Source organism: Patagioenas fasciata, chromosome 3 (assembly GCF_037038585.1).
Source record: "Patagioenas fasciata isolate bPatFas1 chromosome 3, bPatFas1.hap1, whole genome shotgun sequence".
Classification (NCBI taxonomy): domain Eukaryota; kingdom Metazoa; phylum Chordata; class Aves; order Columbiformes; family Columbidae; genus Patagioenas; species Patagioenas fasciata.
Window position 1 is genome coordinate 105983219 of NC_092522.1, and position 13579 is coordinate 105996797.

General features: G+C 36.5%; 1 protein-coding gene across 20 annotated transcripts in view; it reads right to left on the reverse strand.

The window, feature by feature from the left end:
* The window catches only part of MYT1L (myelin transcription factor 1 like), a 312069-nt gene that overhangs the window by 49218 nt on the left and 249272 nt on the right, over positions 1-13579 (reverse strand). For 13 of the 20 annotated variants that reach the window (XM_071807030.1, XM_071807031.1, XM_071807032.1 and 10 more), the window contains 5 exons: positions 13193-13440; positions 10639-10875; positions 8778-8899; positions 8354-8416; positions 7786-7854 (listed from right to left, as the gene is read on the reverse strand). In XM_071807030.1, coding sequence (XP_071663131.1) covers positions 7786-7854; positions 8354-8416; positions 8778-8899; positions 10639-10875; positions 13193-13440 — 739 coding nt within the window. The remainder of the gene's footprint in view (positions 1-7785; positions 7855-8353; positions 8417-8777; positions 8900-10638; positions 10876-13192; positions 13441-13579) is intronic. The other 7 variants (XM_071807037.1, XM_071807036.1, XM_071807035.1 and 4 more) reach the window with 1 other exon arrangement.

Genomic DNA, 13579 nt, shown 5'->3' on the forward strand with positions numbered 1-13579 from the left:
AGTTTATGCAACTTCCCATGGGGACTGCCTCAGCACTTGGGATATACCACAGCATCATGTTGCAGATCTTTGCGGATCTGGATGGAATGAGCAATTGGTTATGATCTGTTGATTTGAAGCAAAAATGATCAACATCACAATGGTAGTTTGCACGATAACCAAATTGTGTCAAAGTAAAGACCCTTGAATTGAATATGAGCAAATGCCAGGCTGAATGAGATTAATTATGTAGGACACATTAAATGACAAGAAGTTATGACCAAACCCAAGGAAGGCAGAAGAAACTGTACAAATGGAAACACTCCAAGACAAGAAGGCCTTAGAGAGGTTCATTGGGCATGTTAACATAACTAAGCAATTCATTGGTAATTAATCACAATTAAGTGCTCCTCTCAGAATAGCTGGTTAGGGACTGCACAGAATGGGACTGGAATGACTGACAAGAGAAAAGTTTTGAAAATTAAAATGACCTGTCAAATAAACATTCACACTGAAATATCTGGTGATCAGTGAAGAACCTAGGAACTAAGGGTTGTATCTTCAAAACTGCCTAAGTTGTTACAGTAGACATTGGATTCTACTTTCAAAGTTAGGCATATAGAAGTTGCAGGGATGCGGATGCCCAGCACTTACATTCCTTCTGAAGATGAAGTTTAGACTCTTAAGTCATACCAGTTATTTTGAAAAAAATTACTCTAATTCAGTGAATGTTCATCTGAATTAAAACTATTTTGAATGACAACTAAGTGGCAAGTGGTTTTAAATACTGATTGAAATCCAAACAGCAAAAAAGTACAGCTATTATATCTTTTGTTTTAAATAATTAAGTATGGAAAGAAAGAGGCCATAAACTATTTGGATACTGTAGATGCCACTGTACAAATGAAGCTTCTAATTTCAGAGCATTTCATGGTATTGAAAACTTACTAAGGCCCTGATTCTGCAAGGTGCTTCATGCAAGCAATTTTGTGCCTGCATGGAACATTTCACAGGATCAGAGGTACTGATATGCAGATGGCTTTAAAGGAGATTTTAGAGAGTACATGCTTTTAAGACTACCTCTCAGTAACGAAAAAAATGATGAAGGGTCTTATGTAAACAGAACTGAAGTATTTTCTAACAGAAAAAAAGCCCAGCCACTTCCATATGTAAAACTTATTGCGACTACAGAGATGAGGTTGCTGCAGATGATGGGTTTCTATACAAAGGACATTATAATAACACCACACAACATGAGGTTGGAAATGCTAGGTATAACCTACAGTGCCCATTTGAGTATTGAGAAGTGCAGGAACAGAGCCCAAGGTGTTCTGTTCTGGCCAGGCATGCATGCTGCCATCAAAGATAAGGTATCCAAGTGGAAATCTGCAATAAATACAGGAAACAAAAATGCAAAAAAAACCCACTGAAACCACATGAGATTCCTAATTTCACTTGGCCCAAGGATCTAGTTGAGCAAAATGGGAAAGATTATTACTTACAGGTGAAATAATATTGGGGAATCTATGTTCCTTGGTATTGGTTTTAATACTTTAGATTAGACTTGCACGCTAACTTGCAATATAATAGCACATTAAAACCCAGTTTGTTTTACCATAACATTGCAGATAAGTTAATAAAACACTATCATTTACAAATGACTCTACTACTTTTTAACATTACTCCAAACACATCTCATCTGGTCCTTGCAATCACATTTTCTATATAAAAGTTAGCTAAAACACCAAGGAACTTAAAAATTATCTGCAGATTCAAAGGATATGTACTTAGCATCAAAGGAGTATTTCTTTATGCCACAAGATTACTTACTAGGCTCAACAACTTCAGTATTCAAGAAAAATGTAATGACAACTTCTATTAAGTTTCCCATGTAGAAAAACACAGAGTACATAAACAACAGAGGTAAAAAAGGGATAAAAAGAATGGAAATGGTTATTCTTCTGGTAATAAAAGGTAATTTTCTATGAGAAAAATGAGTGAAAATTATATAATGGGTCATAGTCTTACTGAGTTCTTATAGGAGGACAGATGTAATCTCAGCAGGAAAAGGGAAGGGAAGGCAAGGCAAGGGGTAATAGTCCTGTGCAGATGAGGCAACAAACGTACACCCAGGCACTGAACATTGGAAACACCTCATGTGGCAAACACAGGATGTAGATGGAGAAATCACTTCAGTGGCTAAACAGATCTCTGCAGAAATAACTGGTCTGAGTACAAAAAGTGGTTGCATATTGGGAGAGCTATCAAGGTTTTAAGGGTATATGTACCAATCAAGGCCCAAGAATAATCCGGTTACCTGTCTAAAGAGGGGAATATTTCTGTGGTGTTTTACTAATCACACTCATTTCTGTTTCTGCATTTTAATTTCGTATTTGGAGAAGGTCTGTTTTTTTGCAAGATCACTATAGCGAGGAAGAAAATATTACTTTTTCAGTAATATTTTATTTTACATAGTCATAAGAATAAACACAATGCAGGCTTCTCCATTTCTGGGAGGACATTCCTTCTTCCCAGCTGCTAGTTCTTGCTGAGGGAATTGCAGCAAAACTACACCAATAAAAACTAAATATTAGGTGTTATTCTGACATGGAAGAACTTCCCTGGAAGCATGCGCTAAGGATATCCTTTCTATCCAGAAAAACAATGTACTGCATGGAGCTGTTCTTCCTAGAAGAGTTGTGGTTAACAGGGAAAACTTCAAAGAAGCTCACCTTTCCATCTGAAATGAATGGAAAACACTACTAGGATGACACATCTGGGAACAGGGAGACAAGGATAAAAGGAAGATAAGAGAAAGACTAGAATATGACCACCAACAATGTAGAAAATAGGGCAGAGTGACACAGAAAGAGGGAGGAACAGAAATACCAACTCTTCATTGTGGACAATGTGCAAAAACAGACTGAGCTCCTCAATTCGAGTTAGAAAGAGTTGTGGAAAATAAAAGAGCTTAGGCTTAATTGTAGAGAGGCAAATGAGATTGTACTCCTCTCTGTAAGTGCCACAGGGGAATACCGAAAGATGTCCACCACAGAAAATGACACGCAAAATCTACACAGACACACAGGTGCTCTGGGAATGAAGGATGTGGCACACTAAGTATCAGGTAAGTATCCAAACTTGTTGAATTGCAAATCTTTCAGAGGTTCAGATTCTCTAATATAAGCACTAATGGGATTTTTCTGGCAGAAAATTGACCAAAGGAACAAGGATAAATGTTGACAATTTGATCATCAGTTCCATGGTAGACCAAGGTAATACTTAGTTACCTACACCCTTTGACAAAGTATGATTATTTTTACATCAACGCAGCATTAAGTAGAACTAAGTTTGTAATTTTCTGGTAGTCTCTGGTGCCCAACTTCTCTGGTTCCCAAACTGGAAGTACACCAAGTAGAAACATTCTCAGTCAGTGTGCTGCATTTTGGCTGAGACTGAATTACTGATGATCAAAATATGTCCTTCTAAAAGCAATAATTAATTTTAGTGGTTTTTTTCTTTTTTTTTTTTTTAATTTTGAATAAGATTAAAAGTGCTTCAAAATGTTGCCTTTTTTATAGTATTTATAATGCTACAATGGGATTAAACTTTTGAAGTAATTGTAACTGTTAGAAAAACCTCCTATGATAAGGAGTAAATAAGGAAAACTGATAAAAAAAGGCCCCTGGGTAAGATTAAACTGGATTTAACTTGTGAATATTTTAATAGTGGTAGCTGTCACTGGGTGGGCTGTTAATTGCTTTCCCATCACAGTTAAGTTTACTCATCAATATAGTGTCCCTAGGTCCTTTAAAAATTAGCTGCTTTTCACAAGCACTATAACCCAAATCTTCATGCTGGAAAAACTTGGGTTCTTGCCAGATATTAATTTCTTCAGAGACCCTTGAAGCTGTTGACCCCGTTTTTTGCCAGCAGCAGTAACTGAGCATGAAAGCTAAAGAAATTCTTCCGTTATTTGGAGATCATTGACCAGGCTGTGTAAGTGCTTTGGTCTGCTGATAAACTCTGCACAAAGACTCTCATGTTTCCACTTGGGCTTTGGGTGAAAGTGGAGAATTGTACAATCTGCACAGTAAACATGAGCAAGAAGCCTTACAGATGAGAAGCACAAATGGTAAGGAAAGATGAGGCCGACCATGGAATAATTTAATTGAAAGCTGCAACATTATTGTTCTAGGAGCCAGGGAAGGTGGGTGATGGAATTTATGGAGCCGTATCTACCAAAATGCAATGCACCGAGCAGAACTGTTAAGTGAAATAAACTTTTCTCTAAGCTTTTCAGATTCTCATTTTATTTTGATTATGAATATTATGTGGATGATGTTATTAATGGATATTATTTGAAGTGTCTGCTACTCTTTATTTTATTGTAGTTTGGGCTTAAAAAGAATTAGTGTGTTAGCAAAATTCCAGTTAGGAAGCTGCATTATTCATAACTTGTTTGTGTTATACAATGCACAGAAGGATATCTTGTATTGGTAAAATGTGATATAAAGGCTTTACAAGCTCAAATGCAATATTTGCTGCACAAGCTATGCATGGCAAAGCCATGAAAGTAGGAAATCTTTCCAGACTATGCAGTCCAGAAATACAAACCCTATGCTGCACTATCAATTCTACCACACTATCAATTTTTCTTTATATTACATACATTAGCAAACTATTTTCCAGAAGTTTTACAGAGATTGAGGTCTTTTTGGATGACTGGAAACAATTACATTGAAAACTGTAACAAGGAATAAAAGATGAAGACGAGATGGGAACAGTACAGATTGGCAGGGACAGGACAGAAGGGATCTCAGCTTGGGATATAGGCAAAAAACGTATATACATTTCTCCCTACAGCCTGGGGCAGGAGCCAAGGTTACTGATTCTCACCACTCTTCCGCTGCCAGCAAATATGTATGAAAAACACCAGCAACTTTCCCCACCTCCTTCTGGTGCCAGTCCATGCAGAGCATTATATCTTCTACTGCTGTTTGCTGCCACAGGAGTTCAGGTGACCTACCATCGGATATGAAAAGTTCCTGTGGTGGCTGGTGGCCTGATAGAGAGCCAGTAGAATCCCACATTATGGAATTTCTGCTTCTTTTCAGCTTGCTCTTTTTAAAAGCAAGGAAATCATACCCCCAAACCTCACACAAAGAAGTATAACAGATGTAAATGGAGTTCTTCACAGCTTAAAAAATTTCAAAACCAGAATCAGTTGTGTAGCTTTCGTTTAGCTGTTTTGTGCATATGCATTATCATATACATGATCACATCTTCTTCCATCTCAGGCAGAGAACAAGAGCATAAATGAGAGCTGTATAAAGGGTGCTGCCACGCATTGGACTCCTACTTCCCTGCTTTCAAAGATATGTGAGAAATGCACAGATGCTATATTTCTCTCTGCACCAACTTCAGCAGGATGGCTAAGAGGTAGAGAATAATAAAGATATAAAAGTGATGGCAGGAGGTGGGCTGATTAGGCAAGAAGCTTGAGACAGGGAGCAATGTAGAAAAAACTATGAAGGAAAACAGGACAGAGTGAATGGACCAAGTGGAAGCTGGAAGTGATCAGAGTTTTGGGGAAGGTGACAGGACAGTTTCGTTGCTGTTCTGGAACACTGGACTCTATCCTGATTTTTCTGTGGAGTTCATCCCTTTTCACAAAGGGTCAATCACTCCTTGTGTAAAACTGCCGGGTACTTTGTGTGTATACAGCTCTCTACAATGAGAACTCTGACCAATTTAGTCCTAGAAGTCTCAAACTGAGCAATCAAAATTACATGCTTAAGATTTCTGGCTATAAAATTAGGATAATACTAACCCTGACCTACTTCAGTGTATAATTGCAGGTGAAAATAAATTAATTCCTTTATAACCATGAAAAATTAATTAGGAAACACTCCAACGCCATGGCAGTGAAAATATGTGAGTGAATTAGTAGTTATATCCTGAAAGTACAGTCTGAGAAAAGTGCAGTGGACAGCAGACAGGGCCACACATGGGATAATGAGGAAAACAGAAGAAATTTATTAGTTGCTTGTGCAGTGATTACTGTCTGCCCTGTGCAAAAAATTACTTCGTTATACTGTGAAAAAATATGTGGACAGAAAATGAAGGATTGCCTTGTAATGAAAACACAAAAGAGAGTCTGCTTAGAATTCTGGCATTTCCTAACTTTTGAGTTCACTTAGCAGAATTTTTATGTGTTCAATAGGTGTTATGATAACTGACAAATAAATAATTTATGCTAAATAAATAATAGATGATAACCTAAAAATATAACTTTAAATATGACTTAATCTTATTCTCTCTGCTTAAACAAAACTTGAAATTGTTAGATAGAACACCATGAGATGGTAGTAGCTTTTCAAGTTCAAGAGACTTTTTTTTTCTTCCTGGTCTATATTAGGTAGGCTTGACTGCAGATACTTGAGAAAGGCAGAGGAGATGGCATAATTCAGGAACACTTTCCTAACATAAGTAGAAACTTTATAATGGGTTAGCGCAGCAAAGTATGTGCTTAAAGTATTATTCATGCTGCCCCAAGAGTCTTGTCTGTGTTTTGTTCATGTAATTACATTTCCTCGAATGTCTACCACTTGAGCCTGCACAACCCAAAAGCCAGGTCCAAATCTGAGTTTCACTGGGATTATATGCCTATGTCTTACTCTGCTTATACTTACATGTTTTCCCTGATCTCACTTACATCCCTTCACCTTGCATATCATGTAGCCTTCTAGCAGCAGATACCAGCATGATCTAAACTGATAGTTTCAAAAAGTTGTTTTTGACTGGGTGGGAAATAAATTGTAAATTTTGCACCTATTGTTTGCATCTAGTGACTAGATTAGCTAAGACTAGAGAGCAGTCTTACTTTAGCAGGTTTGTTATGTTTGCTTTCTTATCTTTCCCATGCATTATAGTTCTTTCCATCAAGGTATGTTCTGAATTCAAGAAATGCTATTTAAGGCATTCATGGATGATAAATACAGAATACTGCTTAGCATGGCAGCATAAGCTACCCAGGCATACTTTCCCTACCCAATTTTTCCTCTTCCTTATGAACATCTTTCTATGTTAACCAAAGTACCAACTCCAGAGTACCAGTATCTCATAGCTCTAACAAATGCTTTACAGTTCTTCCACATACAGAGTTTCAGTCAGGCAGGAAGACAGATCAAAGCTAAATCTCATGATTCTCTAACTTTCATTGCTCACAATTTCCACTCCAAAGAACTTAAAGGAATTGTAAAGAATGCATTTTAAGTAGGGGAATAACTAAGTAAACACTAAAAAAACACAGTCAAATGATAAAATGCATTAAGCTGGTAACAGTGATACAAACCTGGGGAAAATTATGCAAGCATTAGGGATAAGCAAATTGTTTTTTCTTCCCTTCGATCTATGTCTGAGAAACTACAGCACTTTACTGGTGGTATAATCAGAAGCATTTCATCAGCCTAATCGCATGAGAATTTTCTGCTCTAACTAGCAAACTCAAGTGTTCACAAAAAAAATAAATAGGAATTTAAAATTTTAGATGAAAATCCAGAATATGTGACTTTTGTCCATCCCTATCACCTATTGAATACACAAAACTAAATACCATGTCAAGAGACTTATATATAGAGCCAGCCTGCATGAAATTTCTAGAGACTTCAGCACATGTTCCAAGCAAGGTCAGCCCCTTCTGCAGCAGCTCTCTGGATAGTCTTCCTAATTTCTGATACAATTATACACAATTTGTGGTCAAATAAATGTTTATAAGGAAAATATTTGTTCTTTATATCTTACTTGAGTTCTTGTGAGCTTGTGGCCAGCATACTTCGAATGCTTTTGTCAGCCAAGGGACAGCCAGATAAACTGTAAGACATGGCAGGACATACAAGTAAGTTAATCTTCTTATTAACTGAACACTCCCAAACAAACACAACATAAAAATTAAAAAGTAAAAGTTTGTAATGCAGAAAAGCGATGGGGCAAGTGCTGTAATATTGAATTTTGTAATATAGTTAACCCTCTGAATATATTTAGGTATCAACATTACTTCCAAAATTACATACTGTAAATGATCTTTTTTTGTTTGTTTGTTTCTCTATGAGCTAATAAAATGCAACAAAGAATATTTGAGATTCCTGGGTTAACTACTTAAATGCGTAAGAATACTTTGGAAATTTTAGTAATCTATTTAAAAATAAAAGACGCTTATACAACACACAAATTAGCATGCTTTTAAGATCAACATATATTACTCAAAGGGTTAACACATAGTTCAACGTTTTACTTTGACAGCATTGTTGAGGTAAGCTGAAAACAATAAATTGAAAAGACAGAATCCACCATGAAAAAAATGAAGTCACACCTTCTATGTGAGGCGTAATTACCAGTCACATGACCACTCCCATCACACCCTGGTGTTGGACATCTGCCACCAAACAAAAACAAAAACAGCCAAAATAGTAAGTATGTTTAAAAAAAAACTTTTAAAAGTTTCATTGTTTCCAGTTTAGCTGCAATGACTGCAAGGGGTTTTAAGCATCCTAATCGAAAAGCTGCAAAATGAACAGGTTTAAATGAAAATGGCGTCTCAATACAATATAGCATCATTAAGAACAAGCAAATACACGTTAGCTTATCACTTTACTTAACCGGCAGTTTGAAACATTTATATGCTGCAAATGTTGCATGCTCATACTGCAAGGCGTATATGTACTTGTTTGTTTAAAATAAGACAAAGAGAGAAAAGGTTAAAAGGAAAAAATAATTTCACCTCACATTATGCTTACGTTATTAAATCCTTTTTGCTCTCTTTGCATTGAGGGTATTTGGGTTTAGGACTTGGGATTGTAACTTCACCAGGATACCTTCTTTCTTCGAGTGCCTCTTGGAAAGGATCCAAATCTTCTGGCTACAGGCAAATATATATGCATTAGTTTCAGCTCGGTGAGGTTGCAACTTATGCAAAATAATACAAAGCAGAGTCATCAGACCTTATCTCCTTCTTTATCCTATTCTACCAGAGAAAATTAATGAAATTATTTTATATTCTTTCATCTATCAAACCTTTCAACAATATTTGGGTATTTCCATGGAGACTCAACAATATATGAAATACATAGTTTATTTAACTAGAAAAGAAAAACAAAGGGCAAAACACAGTTTTTTCTCTATAGCTGTCATATTATTTTGCTTTAAAAGAATCACAATTTTTTCCTAAAGTCACCACAAAACACACGCAAGGGAAAAAAAGATAACGAAATACAGTATCTTACGCATCAAAAAGCCACCTTAAATAACATTTTTAAGAGTTTAGAACATCTCAAAGACAAAATAAGAGCAATCTTAACATCTAAACACCAAATCTAAATTCGGGCCAAACCTCAATGGATCTGCCTGGCACAACAGAATTAGATAATTTGTAATTAACTTCAGTGATGCATTCAGAAATTCAAAATCATCTATTTCAGGAATGAAGTGGCTGAATGCATTGATTTAGCGATTCCTGCAGATGGTGCTATAAACACCACAGTAGAAACAGGGAGTTCTGCTTGCTCAGAAAAAAACACACTTTACTGTCTATCTGACGCTGCCTTGATAGTGACAGATTTCCTCCTAACTTCAGTGAAATTAATAGCAAAATTGTAATTAACACCAGAGCTAGAATGCATTCAGTGCATCTAGTGAAAATGCCACTTTGTTATATGTTTCAAAGTTACTGAAAATAGTCATATGTTTTAATTAACATTGGCAAGAGACATGCCACACCCACTTGATTAGCATAACTTTCTGCTATAAACCAAGAAAAAACAGAGAGCAATCTCTAGAAGTCTCAAAATGGCTAAATTGCGTTGAGTGAAGCATTGTCAGCTACACAGTGGATAAGGCTGAAACCTGATGGACAAGAGCACTGACCTTAACACTTGCCAGCAGACCTCTTCAGTGCCCTGGTTGTCCTAAGTTTTGAAAACTAAAATAAATTCACTAACATATTTTCTTTATTTGCCTCCTCCATTTAAAGGGCTTTGCTTTTGTCTTGGTATTATGAATTGAAAAGTAATACATATTTCTAATATCCCTTCTTTGTATTCTTGAAACAAAGTATTTCATTAAAGCAGGCCCTTTCACACACAGAGCTATCAGGAGTTTATAAGTAGTCTAGAAGAAGATTAGCTGAAATAGTTGAAAGCTTACATTATACTCTGCTGCTTTTGTTTAAATTGATTTCTAAGTAATACATGCTTTCAAATACTGAGCACATCATTTATGGTTTTCAAATTCAGGAGAGTATCTTGTCTTGAGAGCTGATTATCCCAGTATTGCACAGTTATGCTAACTTGCCTATACAGAGTAACATAATCTGCATATAGTGAAACATCTTTGCTGCAGAAAATATTTGTTAACATGATGATGCTGTTAGAAAACATGATTCACATTCATGGTTCAAATGTCTCATGGAACTTAGTCACAGATCAGATGTGTGCCAGCATGATATAGTCCTAAAGATTAACCATCAGAAAGCCTTTTTTGTAGAAAACCACTATTTTTAGCATATATTAATTTTGTTTCCTCTTCCCCTCCAAATTTCAGAAATTTAATGAATTACCAAAATCAGACTGCAATGAGAACTAACAGATGAAAAAGACATACATTAATCTCTTTAGAATCATCTTCATCTATCCTACTGGGCTTCATTTTAGTGTAGTCCACTGGCAAGTCCCAGCAGTCACCCTCGTTCAGCTGGTAACACCGGTTGTTCATCACGGCTTGCCGTTGCGGGGACATTGGCTCCAGTGGTGTCAAAATGGTACAGCAACCATCTCGCTGCCTCTGCTTGTTCATGCTCAGATCCAACGTCCCATTTTCATCGACTTCCATGTCAGGATTCTGTCAAAATAAGAAAAATATTGTTAATCTGGCTTCACACTAGCAAACTGTTACCTCTCTGTGTTCTTCAATCTGATTGCCTAGCAGAATGACAAAATGCTTTTCCATTCCTGTATAGATTGTAAGCATTGAGCCCCCTCCCACACATAGCATGATGCTGTTACACAACATTAATGCTGTTAAAGTAGATTTCTTCCTGAATGGCTAATCTGATGTTTGGAGGAAGAGGAGAGAGTCTTTATTACTCCTCCTGCCAGCCAGCACACAGGTGCAAAATTTGGAATGAAAAGTAGAAATCTCTAAAGGTACTTCCTTGTTGTTTTCTTTATGCTCTTGATTTATTCTGTGACAGGTATCTATGAGGTAACATCTGTATAATTCTTGTTTCCAGTCCTGACACCTGCTTGGATGATTAGAGTAACAAACACCAGCTAGCATCAAATAATATTTGTTTATTTAACAATACCCTAATAGATAATGTCAGAAAATTAAACGGGGAAGTAGGGTATCAACGCAAGTCCTTTTGGACACCATTTGCCAATGAGGAAATACCTTCAAATTTCACAGCTCCTTCCCCACAGATGTACATATATTAACTTTTCATATGTCTCTCTTTGTAATCAATACATTCAGGCAGAAGAATAGTTGCAACACTGTACCAATTTCTGTGGTGACTGAGGTACTGTGAAAAATAGGCTGTTTCTTTGACAGAAACAAAAAAGGGTTGTCTATTACATTAGGTGAGGAGAAATAAGATATCTTAAAATGAAGACAAATTTTTAAAAAGGACAGAAGAAAAAATGCTCACAGAGAACCCCTCATCCTTTCAAAAATGTAATTCTCCACAAGAAATTTGGTTTCAAAACTAATGTGAATGCAACTGACTCCACGAACATCTGAGGACTTTCTCTCCTCTGGAGTAACAACAGAGCTGCAGAAAAGCACCATGTGTGCAAATCTGCCATTCTGAATTCCTGCCTTTTGTCAGAGTATATATGTAATTGCTGCTATGCTGCTAATTTAATCTAGAAATTACTTGTTTACCTTTTCAGATTCATTCCTTCAGTCTCAACATAGGGTGACACATTAGGAAAGAGACCCCTTTTGGTTTTGACACAGAAGATTTTTAGCACTGTATTCCAACTTTTTCTGTTGTGTTGATATAGAGAACGAGTGCATTTATTTACATGCCAGAAAGAGGTTTCCCTCTTTAATGGTATTAAATAAATTAATACAAAATACAGCATTTGAAAACAAAGTCTTCAGCCATTCTGGCTTAAATCATTATTGTTACTAATACCTACTGCTATGGGCTTCTTATGAATGATCAAGGGGCTTTACACAATGACAGGAAGAAAACCTTTGTCTATATATAGAAGAACAGAAGATGTCTGCCAGCTCAAAAGATCTTCTATAAGCACAATAAAAATGTTTCCTCTGCACTACATCTGTCTGCTCAGCCATCTAGTGGTCTCCTACAGGAAGCAGCACACTGTCAGCTGGTGCACGTTAAATACTCATTTCTTAACAGCTATCAGAGTCAAAACTAAATGTTTATAATGAAAGAAATATCTCTGGGTAAATATTTAATGAATGTTAATACCGGACTGTTTTTCTTAAAATATAAACCTCCATAACAAAAGCTTTAATTTTTATGTATGTAGGCATTTCATAATACACTGAGGCTCCATGAACATACAGAATATTAGTGACCCTGCACTACTGCTAAGCACATTTAAAGTCACCTGTATTGGTGGATTTGTTCATTTCAAATGTATTATGCAGTGACTTAAGAACTGTGGTATCACAGGCAAGGAATTATAACATACAAGTACCATAGATTTCTTTGTGCTAGATCTTACAACCTTAGGTCCCATTTGTGACTTTTAAATGAAAATACATCGTTAAATGTTAATTCTTGCACAAAATGTATGAATCAGACTATGTTTAGCAAAAAAAATCAGTAGTGCAATTAATATGCCGTGAGCAATCCAAACACCTTTTATAATTATAGGTCTCACTAGTATGAGACAAATTAAAAAATAAAGGAGTACATGCTATTAGTATCACCAGTTTATATACCGATCAGGCTTTCCTGAGATATTTGTAAGCAACTTGCGGCTTTCTTTTTTTTTCTTTTCTCCCTGCTTTAGCAGAGCCACCAGATTATGCTAATTTTGAGAAAAAGAAAAAAAAAACAACCAAAAACAAAAAACCAAAGTAACCAAAATGAATTAAAGCTATTCTTCTATCAGGGCCACAGAGCAACTGAAGTAAAAAGAAATCTTCATCAACAAACAGAATTACTGATTTTTACCCTTGCACAAAGATCCTGAGGCTTAGTGGAGAGGTTCTGAGGCATCTCCCTGCAGCGGGTGGAGAGATTCAGAATAGCAGTGGCAGCCATGTGCGCTGCCTCCATGTCATGAGTGTAGTCAAAGCTGCTCTTGCTGCAGGTGCTGCTGGCACTGCTGCCTCCACCACAACTCATGTTGCTGCTGCTGCTGGGGGCATAACTGCTCGTTGTGCTGCTGGTTGGACTGGAATTCTTACAGTAGCGTTTAGCTGTGGGAAGAAATATGACAAGGATGAGTCAAAAGAACGAGCATTCTGCATAAGTGAAGAGAAAAACAAACTGCTGGCGGTGAAATTTATAATGAGCAACAGTAACTGATGGGGGAAAAAAAAAGCTGGCAATGATGGC